The sequence below is a fragment of the Protopterus annectens genome, chromosome 1.part0 (genome assembly GCF_019279795.1).
Source record: "Protopterus annectens isolate FY-2018-M chromosome 1.part0, PAN1.0, whole genome shotgun sequence".
Taxonomy (NCBI): domain Eukaryota; kingdom Metazoa; phylum Chordata; order Ceratodontiformes; family Protopteridae; genus Protopterus; species Protopterus annectens.
The window spans coordinates 491520986-491537933 of record NC_056725.1 but is presented as its reverse complement, the minus strand read 5'-3'; the positions used below and the strand labels follow the sequence as shown (position 1 = coordinate 491537933).

The 16948-nt window shown below is 45.7% G+C and overlaps 1 protein-coding gene across 4 annotated transcripts in view; it reads left to right on the top strand.

Moving 5' to 3' along the window:
- The window catches only part of MRPL14 (mitochondrial ribosomal protein L14), a 209067-nt gene that overhangs the window by 128635 nt on the left and 63484 nt on the right, over positions 1–16948 (top strand). The window contains exon 1 of one of the 4 annotated variants that reach the window (XM_044060705.1): positions 16633–16653. The exons of the other annotated variants lie outside the window; for them this stretch is intronic. Within the exon in view, the coding sequence (XP_043916640.1) occupies positions 16648–16653 (6 nt within the window). The 5' untranslated portion in view covers positions 16633–16647. Of the gene's footprint in view, positions 1–16632; positions 16654–16948 lie in introns of those variants that run through there. 4 annotated transcript variants of the gene reach the window in all.

Below are 16948 nucleotides of genomic sequence, written 5' to 3'. Positions count from 1 at the left end.
GCGCTACAGAAAAGACAGCATCAGCAGGTGCACATACTTGGACATTTCCTCCTAGATGGATCTGTGGCAGCCTTCCTAGTTCATCTTCATTCATCTGTTTCTGTCTTAAACACACACTTCCCGTTTTGATGCAAAGATTTCAGTATTGCAAAGGTCCGTGCTAATGATCATCATATGATGACCCACCCCTGCAAACAGAGTACAGACTCAAGTGGAGGAAGTGACAGCGTATTATCTGAAGAAAGAAATGAGTGCAGTGAAGTGATGAGTAATTTCTCACCACAACTAGTGTGCTATAAAATATCTCATACTCCCAAACAAGATCACATCAACTATGCAGACAATGAGAGCTGTGTTACTTGTTGGGAATCGAAATATAAACGGAAGACATTTTCAGAGCATATTGACTTGTTTAATGCTGTTTTATAATGTCATTACAAGACCTGCGATCTACATGTATACAGACTGGCATGAGATATGCCATGAGTGCCAGTAAAGGAAAACTCAAACCTTGCAATTTGGGGTGCAGAGAGGGGTTCAAGTGAATCTTTACACTTGTTAAGAGCTGAACATGGGCAGCACAGACTAATGCTACATTGTCACACTGCATAATATAGCCCTGGAGCAGAGCATAGTACATTACAACTTTGGCAAAAAAGTACTAACTCTGGCTCTGAAGATGGCTGTGATCAGTACTAGACAGTGGATGGTGAAAGCTTAGCCGTAATCAGTACTAGACAGTGGATGGTGAAAGCTAACAGAGCTTAATAGCGCCCATGCGATTGAGTCACTGTAAGCCATCATGAATGAGTTTTGAATTTCCCTGATTTTATGTTCACTGAAGTACAGTGATCTAATGTTATCCACCTATCTGTACTTTTAGGTAACTGACATTGCAGAGTAACATGCCAACCACAAAAGCAACACACCTTCCTAGTGTTTGAGAGTGCAGTGGTTGCAATGCTTGCCACATGTATAACATGCCTTTGCTCCAGTGAGGTTTACATTTACTGCTTGTTAGGCTCCTTTGCAGTCTTGCTGCAGGGGTGCATAAATGGTTATCAGCGAGTAGTGGGCACTCTTCCATGTCTTGGACCCATGGGAGTTGCAAACCTGCTGTTGGCATGTGGAAGGTTTTTAGTGGTGCAAGCAAGAGAAAGCTGAATGTGTTCTGAGTGAACATGACCTCATCCTCCTTGCACACATCACTTGATGTAGACATGCTACCTTGTCCTATATCTACTGCATATCTGGCAGGAAGAGCAGCAAAGTTGCTGCTTGCCTTCTGTGACTGTGTACTGCACTTGAGTGGTGATGCATGTTGCTGTTCATCTGGACACACCCTAAAATATGGATCATACTCCGTGATGGAATAGGAGAGAAGGAAAGTCATAGACATTCAGTTCAAGTAAGAGGACAATGATCTTTACATTGCTTGGTATGTTGTCAAGAGTATGCATGTGCTCAGTGGAATGTCTGATCTGTGATTACTGTTTTTCAGAGCTATGAAGGGAAACCCTAATGTGATGGCATTAAACGAACTGATGCGATCAGTGTCAGTACTAACTTCATGCAGTATCCACATAGCAAATATTTCAACTGACCATCATTGTGCAGTACAGAAGTACTGGTGGATCAACAGGCCAGATTTGAGGCACTTGTTTGCTGGCACATTGCCAAGGGTAGGTATCCAGCAATGCTAACTGCTTTCATTAGTTGTTGACATTGCTATGACTTGAGAGGTCATGACTAAGATGATTTCTCCTTTGCCTGCCAGAGATAACAAGAAAAAACAAAAGTCAGTTGTGTGGATGCGCTCTCCTCGGACACTGGTCTCAAGCCATCAGCAATCCCTTCTATTAGTGTGCATTAACTAGTGCTGAGAGTGGACCTCTTGTTCAAGTTAAATGTGCTTCCTTACTTATTAATGTCTGCAACAGTCGTGACCGTCATCACCCACTGTTGCCTCACTGTGACCTTCAGGACAGAGCATGGGTGGTGAAAGGTAAGCCGGTTTAAAGGCAACTCAGTATGTTGATGTGCACACTCCTGTAGAAATGCCATCCTGATGCTCATACAAAAAGCTTTACTGTTCTCTTCACTGCAAGTAGTTTGTGTACAAGGAGTTGTAGTCACTTGTAGCATACTGTAACATTGTTCACTGTATCACCAGATTTCACCACAGACGGCTGCACTGGAAGCTTTCCATAGAGTTGTGACTTTCTGTGCACCCAAGCTGATCCACTTTTACCGTAGTATGCTTGCAAGGTAAGTGCATGCTGTAACCATATGTTAGGTCAGCCATTGAAGGTGAGGAAACAAAATTTGCACTGTTCTATACCTTTTCTTGAAGGCTGCATCTGGCTGCTCTTCACTTTTTAATGAGAACCCAGTTGGAAGGCAAAACTGCACACTTTCTGGAGATTTTCAAAGGGTAGTGTCATACCTGCGGAATTGTAGCAGAGAGCCAGATGTTCTTCGTTCCCCATTGCTGCAGTCCTTACTATTGGGTATAGTCCGCGTCTAGTCGGCCCGAATACCAGAGTATAAGGCTGACGTCGGTCAGGCGCGTGGACTGACGTCAGTACGTCAGGGTACTAATGCGCATGACCGACGTCATATCCTCAGTCTTTTTTGCCGCATGGTCCGATGCAGAAGCAGTTTTGCGAGTGCAGGTTGGCGTTCTGAAATATTTCCGAAACCGGAGTTTCAGACCGAAACAGAGTTGGCTAAGTACCCGTTGGGAACATTTTGGTTTTTCTTGCCTCAGTATTTAACGGATGTCAGAAAAAGTGAATAACTGTATTTCTTGTGGGAAACAGATACCTCATAGGGATTACCATACCTTGTGTATACCTTGTTTAGGGCCTGAGCACGGCGTTGTTGGTTGCGCTCTTGTGCTAGATTTAACAACGCACTATTAAGAGGAGGTTAGACTGTGCCAGGTTAGTGTTTGGGAAGCGTTGCAATTATAAAATGCCGTCGGATGCTCCGGCGCCGCTTCGTCAAGAAGCGCAAGGACAAAACAGTGAAGCCTAGGGTTGATGAACCGGCAGTCCCGGACGTCGGTTCTTTAGAAACTCAGTGGAGCCAGAGGTTTTGCCAGGAGTTTCCATGGAGTCTCAGGCAGAAACTTTACTGTTACAGGATGTGCCTTCTCAGGAGGTAGGCCAGGCTGAGGGGGCTTCTCAGGTAGCTGTTCTTCCCTCTCTTCCCAAGGTAGTTAGAGCCTCTCCTTCTGTGGCCAAAACTTCTTTGAGAGGTAGGCCAAGTTCAGCTTCAGTGGGGGCTTCTCCTAGCATTTCGGGTTCTGTACCTAAGAAACATATGCTTAAAATGGCAGAAGATTTGATTACTATGATTAGAGGTTCTATGCCCCCGCCTGATAAGAGGCCTAGGGTGGAACCGGAGTTTGATAGTTTTGAACAGTGTTCAGAGGCTTCAGAGTCTTCTGCGGAAGACTTGCAGGAGTATCCTACTTATTCTGATTCTGATGTGGATGATTCCACTCCTACAGCTTCTCCTCCTGAGGATTTCTCATTTTCAGAGACTCTGCACTCCATGAGGGAGCACTTTAAATGGGAAGGCCAGGATTACTCTGATTCAGGAAAAGGCTTAGGGAATTCTTGTTTTTACCCCAGCATAGGCCCTTAGCTATTCCTCCTGTGTTGAATGTGGTGGAAGATGTTTTTGCAGAGGCTTCCCTGAACCCTGACTCTTTGCCTCCTGCTCCTGTTAAGCCTGATAGGTATTATAGGGTGCCCAAGCTCATAAGTATTTGTTTAAGAGTCCTAGGGCGGACCCAGAAACTATTTCTCAAGGGCCTAAAGGAGTTAAGGCTTCTGTAGTTAAAAATCCTGTTCCCACTGATAGAGGCAAGGGCTTTGGATAGGTGGGGAAAGAAAGTGTATACTTCTTCCACTCTAGCCATGAGAGCGTTGAATTGTCAGTTTCACATGCTAAAATATCAGAATTATCTCCTTTCACAATTAAAATCTAAGGTGGATGCTTTGGCGGAAGGTATTGAGTGTAAAGAGTTGCTGGATTTGGTTCATGTGTCTGAACAAGTGGGTAAGCATTCTTTGCAATGTGGTTTTGATGCTGTACAGGCCTCCTCGAGGGTGGCTGCTACTAGTTCTGTTCTTAGCAGGCATGCCTGGTTGAAGGATCAGAATTTAGCTGAGCATGTTAAGACAAGGATTTTGGATGCTCCTTTACAGTCTGATGTGTTGTTTGGATCGCCTGTGGAAGCAGTTTTAAAGAAAATGGAGGACAAAGCTAAGTCTATGCAAACTGTTAAAGATTTTTGCAGGTGCAGCCACCGAAGTTTAGTAGAAATTGGCCTGCTAAGGGGTGGACATATCCTGCTTATGATTCCCAGTCTAGGGGTAGGTCTAGACGTGGTAGGGGCAGGGCTCAAGGTTCTTTTAGGCCTAGATCAGGGAGTTCACCTGCTCAGACTTCTGCTGAGGGCAGGGGTCAGTCCTTTCGTAAACAGACCCAATGACCTGTCTTTTCAGCTGCCAGTAGATTCTCGTCTGGCAGCTCCTTTGGGAGGAAGACTGTCTCTTTTCAAAGAAAATTGGGATTTAATTACTCAAGACAAATGGGTGTTGGATATCATTCACCACGGTTACAGATTTTATTTCCATACAATGCCCCCTTTCAAAGGCATGCCAGACGTTCCTCCTCCACAAAGAAAAGAGGCTCACAAGCAAGTTTCTCAGTTACTCCAGATGGGGGCCATTCAGCCAGTCCCTGTATCAGAAAGGGGCCTAGGATTTTATTCTCGCCTGATCCTAGTACCAAAGAAGGGGAACACGTGGAGATCAATTTTGGATTTATCTCTCCTCAACACTTTTCTGGACATTCCCAAGTTCAAGATGTTTACGTTACAACAGCTTTTACCTCTGCTGGGCAAAGATCACTGGATGGTAACTTTAGATCTCAAGGAAGCTTACCTTCATGTGCCTATAAGGCTAAGTTGCAGGAAGTATCTGCGGTTTCGAGCTGGAAATTCTCATTATCAGTTCTCTGCATTGCCCTTTGGCTTATCTACTGCCCAGAGTATTCACAAAGGTTCTGGCTCCAGTGATAGCTTACTTCAGGCTTCAAGGAATTCAAATCTATCCTTACTTGGGCGACTGCCTGATTCTGGCTCAAGAAAGAAGACCTTCTACAGCATCTGGAATATGTTATAGCAGTGCTAAGATGCCTAGGGTATTCTGTGAGCGAAATAAAGTCCAGTCTAGTACCCTCTCAAGACATGTGCTTTCTGGGTGTGAGACTGAATACAGCAGCCCAGATGGCCTTTTAACCCCGGACAAACAAAAGAGTCTATCACTTTACTTCCATCAACTATCTCATCAGTCCGTGCTGACTGCAAGGACAGTCCTTCAAGCATTAGGGTTCATGGCATCTTGTATTCTGGTGCTTCCCAATGCCAAACTGCATATGAGGAAGCTACAATGGTATCTCAAAAATGTATGGACACAGCACTGCCAGGATTTGGACACTGTCATTCAAATAATACCTTGCCTTCAAAAGAATTTTTGTGGTGGGCTCAGGAATGTCACCTAAACAAGGGACTCTCTGTGACCCGGCCAGAGGCGAGTCAGATTTTAACGACAGATGCCTCGGACATTGCTTGGGGAGCTCATCTAAATGGAAAGTGGATACAAGACAAGTGGCCTGCCAGACTACAGCATCTACATATCAACATGAAGGAGATGTTAGCAGTCCAGTTTGCATTAATGGCTTTCAAGGAGTTACTTCTTCCAGGGCAGGTGTTGATTCTAACAGACAACACAACTGTCATGTGGTACATCAACAAGCAAGGGGAACACATTCTTATCCTCTATGCAGGCAAGCAATGATTTTATGGGAGACTGCGCTAAGCTTGCAACTAACTCTTCAGGCAAAGTTTCTGCCGGGAGCACAGAACTCCTTAGCAGATGTGTTAAGCAGACAAATCATGGATCCCCACAGTGGAAACTGGATCTTCATGTATTTCAAAATTGACAGTGTCATGGGGAACTCCAGACATAGATCTGTTCGCTTCTCCACTAAACCACCAGCTGCCACAGTATTGCACAAAGGGGTTTCATCACACAGCTTGGAAAGTGGATGCTCTGTCTTTCAGTTGGAAAAACCTTCATGTGTATGCCTTTCCTCCTCTGCCTCTTCTTCCAAAGGTACTATTAAAGGTCAGACAAGACAGGCCAAGGATGATTTTGATAGCTCCAGATTGGCCTCGGCAACACTGGTACCCACTACTACCGAGTCTGGTAAGGAAGCCTCCATGGCCTTTACCTCTGATTCCTCATCTGTTATCTCAGAAGGATGGTCATCTGCTCAATGTCAAGCTTCACTCTCTTCATCTAACAGCCTGGCATATTCTGTGTTGAAACACAGCAGGTCTCAACTTCCTCAACAAGTTTTAAATGTGATTATGGAAGCTAGAAGACCTAGTACAAGGAAAGTGTACATGAAAAATGGAAGAGATTTTTATTTTGGAGTACAGCAAAGAATTTGCAGGTTTCTGAGCCTAATTTGAGTGTGGCTCTTCAATATCTTACTGAGTTATTGGACAAAGGTTTGTCCTTCTCTTCCATTAAGATTCATGCTGCAGCAATTTCAGCTCACTATGATTGTGACCCACCATTGTTTTCGCATCCTTTGTTCAAGCAGTTTCTTAGAGGGGCAAAGAATATAAGACCCCACGTAGAGCTCCTACTCCTGCTTGGGATCTCAATTTTGTGTTGGAAAAACTTACTCTACAACCTTTTGAGCCTGCGGCTACTGCTGAATTGAAATACTTGTCATGGAAGACTGCTTTTCTGTTGGCTATTACTTCTGCAAGAAGGGTGTCTGAGTTGCAGGCCCTTATGGCAGTAGAGCCATTTTGATTTTCCATAAGGATAGGGTATCATTACGTACTAATCCTTCCTTTATGCCTAAGGTGGTTTCTAGTGTGGCTTTAAACCAAACTATTCATTTGCCTACTTTTATGCAGACCCCCAAAATAAAGGGAAAAGATTTTGCACACTTTAGATGTACACAGGCAATTGCGTTATTATTTAAGCAGGACTAAGGATTTCAGGCAGTCTCAGCAGTTGTTTGTTTCTTTTGCTTTGAGTTCACAGGGCAAGCCTGTGTCAAAACAAACTATTTCTAGGTGGATTGGCTTTTGCATTGCATTTTGTTATTCCCATCATGGCAAGGAGATTCCAGCTGGGATTAGGCCTCATTCCACTAGGGCTACTGCCACTTCAACAGCATTTCTAAGGGGTGGCAACTAAGGATATTTTGGAAGCAGCTACTTGGAGTTCAGTGCATACTTTCTCTAAGCATTATCACCTTCCTATCTACTCTAAGTCTAGGGCTGGTTTTGCCACAGCTGTTTTGCAAGGCATGTTGTCAGCTCCTGCTTCTTTATGATTTGCCAGCCTCCCTTACCTCTGCTTTGGGATTCTACCCAATAGTAAGGACTGCAGCAATGGGGAGCGAAGAACATAGTACAGTTTTGTACCTACCATAAATGTAGATGTTCGAGGATCCCCATTGCTGCAGTCCAATTTACCCTCCCTCCTTCCCCTCTGTGTTTAGGGGTGGTTGTGTAGGTGAGGTTACATGCTTATATTTTTGTATATATTCTTGTATATATTGTACATATTTTTGGTGCAGGTATTTTGGGCCTTGTCTTTTTAGGGTCTTCTGACATCTGGGGCAAGAAAAGACTGAGGATATGACGTCGGTCATGCGCATTAGTACCCTGACGTACTGACGTCAGTCTAATGCGCTCTGACCGACGTCAGCCTTATACTCTGGTATTCGGGCCGACTGGACGCGGACTATACCCAATAGTAAGGACTGCAGCAATGGGGATCCTCGAACATCTACATTTATGGTAGGTACAAAACTGTACTTTTTAAAGAAGTGAAGACACCACTGACTTATGGTAAACTGACACTAGTTGTGTAAGTTGACCACTGAAGTGGTGTATCCAGTCTGCTTGTGTCATTCCATAGAATGTTGCTTCCATTTGCTTTCTTGGAAGCGTCATGCCTGCCATATTTTTCTGTTATCTTACTCTGCATTTTGTGGCAGGTTACATCAGTACATTATAAAGGATACTGTTTGCAAGGTGTCACTGATTCCTTGTGTATCAGTTTGCCACACTGCAGAGGCAACTCTCAGCAGCACCGCTGGCAGAGCAATATCAGTGTAACACAAAGGCAGAGTTACTGTCATGGCTTTGAACACCTGTACATCCGATCACACAAGAAGCCTTCTAGTTCAAATGTCTTAACAACTGCTAAAATCTCCTCTTACCTACATGAAGTCAATGACATTCAAGGTAAGTTAGTCAAGTCACATAAAATGATGCATTAGATGAATTTTGCCATTGTTGAGGAGAACTTACACTCGTGTACAATAACCTAAAGGGTAGGACCCAAGTACGTGCAGAACTAGTGGCCAACAGTATCATGCATGCACTGACCCCAAAGAGATGGCAAACCTGCTAGCGGATAGGTTTGGTGAAAATTTCACTCCCTTATCCCCTCAACTTAAAACAAACCTTCCTCCAACCCCCCCCCCCCCCCAACATATCTGAAGAGCAGGTCCTCGAAGCCTTTTCCAAAGCAAAAAAACTAACGATGTTAAGTTGTCTATCTCGCCTTCATTCTTGCTGGATGGGTTCGGAGCCGACCTCGGCTCCGACTCGGCCACTCTAAAAGCTCGAGAGTTGGTTCCACCGGCTCGAGGCTCCCCTTATATCCCATAATGCTAGGCGTGAGTTACCTCAGATCTCGTTTGCCGCTACAGCGATCGAGGTGTTGGTTTTTCTACCGGCTTGTTGGTAAGTGTATTTCTGTAAAATTTAGAATACTTAAACCCCTATATTTTTAAGTTTAACTACTTTTCCCTTAGTTTAGTGGATTTCTACCCTGTTTTTCGGAAAATCCGTTTTTCCCACAAGAACTTTAAAGTTCTCTCTCGGGCCTTCTGGCCTTTCCCCATTCCCTAGTGGTTTGTGTGTGTTGCTCTTAATTAAAACGTTTAGTTAATTGTTTTATTTTTGAGTTTTAAAATAAGATTAGTGTAATCAGTGTGTCTGACTGAGTGTGTGTGGTTACACTTTTTGTCTAGGATGTCTAAAGACACAAAGGTCTCAGGCTTCAAGAAGTGTGATGCGTGCTGTCAGAAAATGTCTCTGACAGACGGTCACACTTCTTGTGTCTACTGCCTGGGGCCTTTGCACCTGCAGGACTCCTGTGCTGTATGCGGCTTCAGCCCCAGGGTCCTGCAGGAAAGAAAGAACAAGTTGATCCTAAGGGGTCTACTTAAGCCTGAGGATTCCCTTTCTGTCTCTGGGAAGCCCTCCAAGGCTTCTAGGTCCTCGGCTCCAGCTACTGAGCCGAGACCTAAAGCTACAAAACCTATGTCTGCATCGGCTCCGGCTGGAGCCGATGAGTCTAACTTCTGTGGTTCCCTCGGCTCCGGCTGGAGCCGAGGTAGTAGAAATTCCCTTGTCGGCTCCGACCAGACCGGAGCTGACATCTAGGAAGAGATCTAGGTCACCATCCCTTGGCTCCGTTCATTCGGCTCCAGCATCTCCTCTGCTGTCTGAGGAGCCATAAATCTCACTCCTCTAGGTCATCGAGGCTGTCTGATCATGACCTTCAGAGGGTAGTGAGTCGACTTCTTAAGTCCGAGGCACTGGCCCAAATGCTTCAGAGCCCGACTCATAAGTCGATGCCTGCCCCTGTCCATCAATATGTTCCTCCTCCGACTCCGTTGAGCTTGGGCAGGCGTTGAACCGAGACTGTGGTAGCGTCGAGCCGATACAGATGTCTTCGGCTCCGTCGTCGGCTCCGATTTCTTCTTCGAAGAATCTCGGCGAACTTCCTCGTCGGCTCGAGGGGTGAGTGGCATCGGACCCTTGTCCGACCCGCTCTTCCTCTCGGAGCTTGCGCTGGTGAGTTCGGCTCTGACATCGCCTCGAGCCATCACTGTCGGTGCCGAGGGAGGTTCTCAGCTTTGGGCGGGGACCTCTGGCTTTGCCTGACAGGTGCGTTCGAGGTCATGCGGAGTGTGTTAGAGCCTGGCTCTACTCCACAGTCGGCTCCGTCCCCCTCTCTCTGGTGCCTCAGGTCAAGTCGACTCACTCCCTCATCCCGGACCGCAGAGAGCCAGCTCCTCAGGAACCCCTGTGGGATTTCATCCTCTTCGAGGCCTCTCCTGATTTGGCAGAAGAGCCCCCTCGGAAGAGGAAGTGTAAGAGGAAACACATTGACTCACCTGAGTCCATCACATCTGACACAGATTTAGATGATTCGAGGGTTCCCCGTTCCCCTTCTGAAGATGTCTCTTTGCAGACATTCTCGAAATCCTCAAACAGAGGGGAAATTGGCCAGCCCTCAACCCTTCGGAGGATGAATCTGTGTACCTTGAGGCGTTTGGCTCTCGTCCTTCCACCTCCTGGGTGTCTCCCCCCTTTGACCCCCTCATGCAGGTGGTAGCTAAAAAGGCATGGGCGGCTCCTGATTCAGTGGACCCCACTCCCAGGAGACCCTCAAAATTCATAACGGCACCAGCAGACAAACAGTTCTTGACAAAAGGAGTCTCTGTGGATGCTATGGTGGTAGCTGCTGCCACTAAGAAGGAACTAGCTGATCCTTCAGTACCTGTCCATCCACCTAACAAGGAATCTAGGTCCATGGACAGGTACGGGAAGCGGATGTTCTCGTCAGCGACATTTGCTATGCGTTCGCTGAACTACCTGTGCCATTTTACTCGTCTTCAAAGGGACTTGATTAAAGAAGCGAGTGACATGTTGAAGGACCCTACAGCTGCGGGTTTTCAAGATAAGATGAACACTCAGCTGGCTACCCTTAACTCCATAGCCAACTCCTCCATGCGCCTCCTTTCTTATGCGGCTGATGGAGCGAGTAGGGCCGCAGGGATGGGTGTGGCCTTACGTAGGCATGCCTGGATGCGGCTATGCAATTTTGTGGACCCCTTCAAGGCGTCTTTCACTAATTACAAGTTTGATGGATCATCTCTCTTTGGTCCTCAAGTGAAAGAAACCTTGACTAGGTGCGAGACTGATGGCAAGACTCTTTCTGCCGTCGGAGTCCGTTTTTCTACTCCTTCTAGGCCTTACCCCAAAGGCCAGAAAAGTGGGAAAATGTGGTTCCGTAAACAATCTCAAGGGACTTCGCCTGGCCTGAAAGTCGTTTCCCGCCAGAGGCAGGCGGAATAACAATGGTAGGCGCCCCTCGAGGCAGGGGGCTCCGAGAACCAGGGCAATCGAGAAGCCTTCTCTGATAAGCTCTTTCAGCAGCCCTGAGGTGTTGCCCGACTGCCCACCTTCGGAGGCAGTCGGGGAAGATTGTCACTGTACCCAGAAGCCTGGCTATCCCTGGCTCAAGACAAATGGGTACAGTCCGTCATTTCGAAGGCTATTCTATCCCTTTCTTCGCATTCCGAACCAATCAAAAATCCCTTCCAGATGTTCCACCCGCTCAAAGGGATCTAGCGGTTTTGGAAATTTCAAAGCTGCTTGCAAAAAGAGCAATTCAACCAGTTCCAGCAGACCAGCAAGGATCCGGAATCTACTCAAGGTTCTTTTTAGTTCCAAAGAAAACAGGGGACTGGAGACCAATTTTGGATCTCAGTATCTTGAACAGATCAGTCAAGAAAACAAGATTTCGGATGGTCACGCTGCAGTCCATCCTTCCCCTATTGGGAAAAGGAAACTGGATGTGCTCTATAGACCTTCAGGATGCGTACTATCACATAAAAATGAACAGGCGCTCCAGAAGATTCCTCCGCTTCAGGCTGGGAACCAGTCATTTTCAATTCAGGGCCCTGCCCTTTGGTCTCACCACTGCCCCCCGCGTGTTTACCAAATGCATGGCAGTGGTAGCTTCTCACCTGAGACGACAAGGATTCCAGGTGTTTCCATATTTGGACGACTGGCTCCTCACAGCTCCCACCAAGCATCTCCTTCTGATGGCCAGGGATTACACCTTTCGCATTTGTCAAAAGTTAGGCATTTCAGTAAATTGCGAAAAGTCTGTTTTGTCGCCTTGTCGTACTATTACCTTCATAGGCGCAAATCTAGACACAGTAGACATGTCTGCGAGACTAACGGATCAGAGAATAACAGACATACACAAACTGGTCTCACTCCTTTTCAACAACAACAGAATCAAAGCCAGGTTAGTGCTGAAAGTGTTGGGAATTATGGCGTGCCATACCTCTGCTTCCATTAGCCAGATTCCACATGCGAATCCTTCAATGGATGCTCTTTACACAATGGTCATACCAGCAACTTCCAATGTCCCACACCATTATGATCACGCAGGCGTGCAGAAATCATCTCATGTGGTGGATGTCTTCCCCTCAGCTCTTGTTGGGAAGACCCTTTGTTCCACCCCCTCCAGTTGCTACTCTGACAACGGACGCCTCCCTGATCGGGTGGGGGGGGCATTATCAGGGCAGGACGGTCCAGGGCACATGGCAACCAAACGAATGCCACTTGCACATAAATGTTCTGGAGATGAGAGCAGTGAAATGTTCTGGAGATGAGAGCAGTGCTTTTAGCGTTGCAAGCCCTTCAAGACTCTCTTCCCTTGGGAACGATTGCAATCCAGACAGACAATATGTCTGTAGTGTGGTACATCAACAAACAAGGCGGAACCAGGTCCTACCCCCTGTGTCGAGAAGCACTCAGATTGTGGCAATGGGCGATTTCTTCTCAGCGGTTTCTGATAGCGCACATCCCGGAAGTCCAATCAAATCGCGGACAAGTTGAGCAGAGCTATCCTCATGCCTCACAGTGGTCTCTGAAAGACTCTGTTGTGAGAGAAATTTTCCTCAAGTGGGGTCAGCCTTGCTGCGATCTTTTGCTACTCCCAAAACAGCAAGTGCAGAGATTATTTCACTCTATTCCCTTTACCAGGCCAGCCCAGCAGAGACGCTCTAGTCCAAGTTTGGCCCGGGACTTCTGTATGCATTTCCTCCTTCCCACTAATCTCTCAAGTGATACAGAAAGCTATCGCTCAGAAGGCCTCATTGATCCTCATTGCTCCTTACTGGCCTCGACAGGTGTGGTTCCCCTTTCTACATCAATTTCTATTGGAGCGACCTTGGCATCTGGACCTAGTTCCAGATCTTTTGATCCATCAGTCGGGTCAGTTACATCGCTCCCTCTCTGAACCTCACTGCTTGGTTCCTCCAGTTCCAACCTTAGCCAGGCTTCCTCAATTATCTCACTCCATTCGAGATATTTTGATAGCTTCCCATAAATCTTCCACTCGGAAGATTTATTTGAGTAAGTGGAAACGCTTCACATATTGGGCTCAAGGAAGGGACATAGATCCTTTCACTGCTTCCATCCAAATAGTCCTTGATTTTCTAGCTGAACTCTTCCATGCAGGTTCATCTCCCTCTACTCTTAAAGTTCAATTGGCAGCTATTTCTAACTTTCATGTGGGTATTTCTGAGTCTGCCTTAATGTCCCACAAGCTTTGCAAAGCCTTTTTGAAAGGAGTTTTTCTTCTCAGACCTCCTATAAGAAATCCTCCTTCTCCTTGGGACCTAAATTTAGTTCTTACTTCTTTGATTCTTCCCCCTTTCGAACCTGCAGCCTCCTGTTCTTTAAAATTGCTATCATGGAAGACTCTCTTTCTGGTAGCTATTACTTCAGCTAGAAGAGTTTCAGAACTTCAAGCACTCAGCTGTCGACCTCCTTATTTATTGTTTCATAAGGACAGGGTATCCTTACGAACGAACCCGTCCTTTTTGCCTAAGGTAGTCTCGACGTCAAATCTAAATCAAAGCATTGACCTCCCTGTCTTTTTTCCAGAATATTCCAATAGGTCTGAACAAAAATTACACTGGCTAGATGTTCATCGTCAGTTGAGGTACTATTTGGATAGAACAAAACAATTCAGAAAATCTGACCAGCTGTTTGTCTCCTATGCAGAAGGCAGAAAGGGACTTTCAGTTTCAAAGGTATCATTATCTAGATGGCTAACATCTCTGATTTCCCTTGTTTATGAAATTAGACACCAAAAGCTGCCTAACAAACCTAAGGCCCATTCCACCAGAGCTTTGGCTACTTCCATAGCCTTCCAAGACAGACTGCCTATTGACACCATTTGTGCAGCGGCTACTTGGGCTACTCCTCACACTTTCATTTCTCATTATAAGTTGGATTTAGCTTCTAGGCATAGAGCTAACTTTGGTTCCACTGTTCTCAGGAGTCTGGTCCGTTAGGCCACCCGGGACAAGGTGCTAGGGATGCGGTCCCATCCAGCAAGAATGAAGGCGAGATAGACAACTTAACATATAGAAGTTATGTTCTTACCATAACATTCCATGTTAGTTGTCTTCTTCTGCTTCTTCTTCGTCCCACCCTCCTGCCCCCTGGCCTGGACAGACCTAGAGGAGTTGTGATTGTGACCTCTCTTTCTACCACCTCTTTTATTAGGCATATGCTGTTGTGCATATTTCCTGGATGAGGATATAGGTCACCCTTCTTTCTCCCTGGTTAGAGGTGGACTTGGTTTATAGTTATTCTCATACTATTATAAGCTGGGGTTAGCTTACAAACGAGATCTGAGGTAACTCACGCCTAGCATTGTGGGATATAAGGGGAGCCTCGAGCCGGTGGAACCAACTCTCGAGCTTTTAGAGTGGCCGAGTCGGAGCCGAGGTCGGCTCCGAACCCATCCAGCAAGAAGAAGGCGAGAAGAAGACAACTAACATGGAACGTTATGGTAAGAACATAACTTCTATTTATGGGACCAGATGACATCCCAGGCTATCTTCTAAAAAGGCTAAGATATGAACTAGCATCACCACTAAATACCATTTTCAATCATTGCCTAACCACAGGCTTTGTTCCTGTGGAATGGAGAACAGCAACACTAATTCCCATCCACAAAGATGGCCTAGCAACAGACACAGAGAACTACAGACCAATAAGCCTGACCAGCCTCATCTGTAAGGCCATAGTAGTATCATTATAGACTTCATAAATACATAGGTGGCCTCCAAACCGGCTCCAATTTGGCTTCTTGAAGGGCAAGTCCTGCCTGTTAAATCTGATGGTTTTCTTTGAAAATGTGATAAAGGCTATTGATGAGGGCAAATCTGTGCACAACAGCATACCTTGGCCAGTCGAAGACTTTCAACAATCCCACATTCAGGCATTACCAGTATACTTGGCAAACTGAATGTAAACCCCCTTCTTTTTAATATGGGTTGCCAACTGTCACACAAATCGGATACACACTATGAAAGTGGGGGACTCCACATCAACCAGCAGACCTGTAACCAGTGGTATGCCACAGGGGTCAGTGCTGGGCTACCTACTGTTTAGTGTATACTTCTCACAAGTTCAGGGGTTGTGCCTGACCAAGTTGGCAGATGGCTGCAAACTAGGTGCAATCACTGAATCCCCAAATGAAGTCAGTGTACTCCAGGAGGGCCTCATGCAGACCAACAACTGGTGTATTAGTCACAGACCCAAACTGAATGCAAAGAAATGCATCATCATTCCCTTCAGCACAAACAGTGTCCCCTCACACTATCATATCAACAGTAGCCTAAGTACCCATGAAGTGGTAAGGGACCTGGGATCACAAGGTGACTGCCGCCTTCATTTCGACCACTGTGTTTCTGCTGTATTAAGGAAAGCTTTCTACATAGCACACTTGATTAGTAAAGGCATCACATCAAGAGCAGAATTTATAACCCCATAAACTCTGCTCTTGTCTGACCCATAATTGAGTGTAAAACCCCTTTTGGCATGTACTGTACTAAGCACCTTGCAGTAATTAGAGAGACCTGAGAGGTTTCTAACAAAGATCATCAAGGGGACTCCAGCATGTGCCTAACACAAAGTCCCTGTCACTATACTCCATATCGTATAGACTTCTTAGAGGAGACTTATCCTTGGCCTACAGTGCAATCCAAGAACCAAATCTAATTAACTTGCTGCATATTTATAAATCAAACCGGTCTAGGGATACCCATTCCAGGGAACTAAATGTGGCCTGCAACTTGATCTGTCCCTCTAGCATGTCCTATTTTTCTCCCAGCGACTGCCGCGTCCTTGGAACAGGCTACCAATTCATGTGAACACGTCTATGACACTGTCAAGAGGAACATGGACAAGTGGCTGGAGCTGTGTATTCTTACCACGGATAGAGCCCACATTCCTCCTGGACATGGGCAGTCGTCACTAAATGCAATCTTTGGTATTGACTAGCATTTGTATGGTATTACATTGGGATGAAATGGCTAGGCTTAAATTGACGACCGGGTCGATACTTCATAGGATTATAGGAGATTACTAGGGTATGTCCTATGCGCAAGGAGTAAGGTACATGTGTGTGATGTATGAGCACCTAATCCTCAGAGCATCTTTGCCACCAGTGTGAATACACAGTTTGATTTCGGTATGCAAGTCCATTAAGAGTTGGTTCCACTGACAAGCCTTCTACAGATAAGTGCCATGTTAGGGTCTCTTCCTTTCTTTTTTCTAACCATTAACTTGGTTTATATGTCATTCAGGAAAAGAAAATTTGAGAGCAGGAAGCAGAAGTCAGCCAGCTGCCTCTAAAAATGCAGGTGAGGATGTATAAAGTTTGTTAGTCTTAAGTTTTCATACACTCTTCCCAAACCTGACTCAGCAGGTATAGCTTTATTTTATCCTACGGCTGGTAAATATTTATATTCTAATATAGAATTCCTGTCCTACTTTTCTGATACGATAGGAAGGTTATTGATGAGGAAAGTTTTTCCTTCTGCAACTTTGATTTTTAAGAATTTTAATTTGTCAGGCTCAAATGTTTATTCTGAGTACTTGTGAAAATGTTTGTATGTTGTGACTGCTGTTTTTCTTCTTGAGAGGAAATACCTGCTT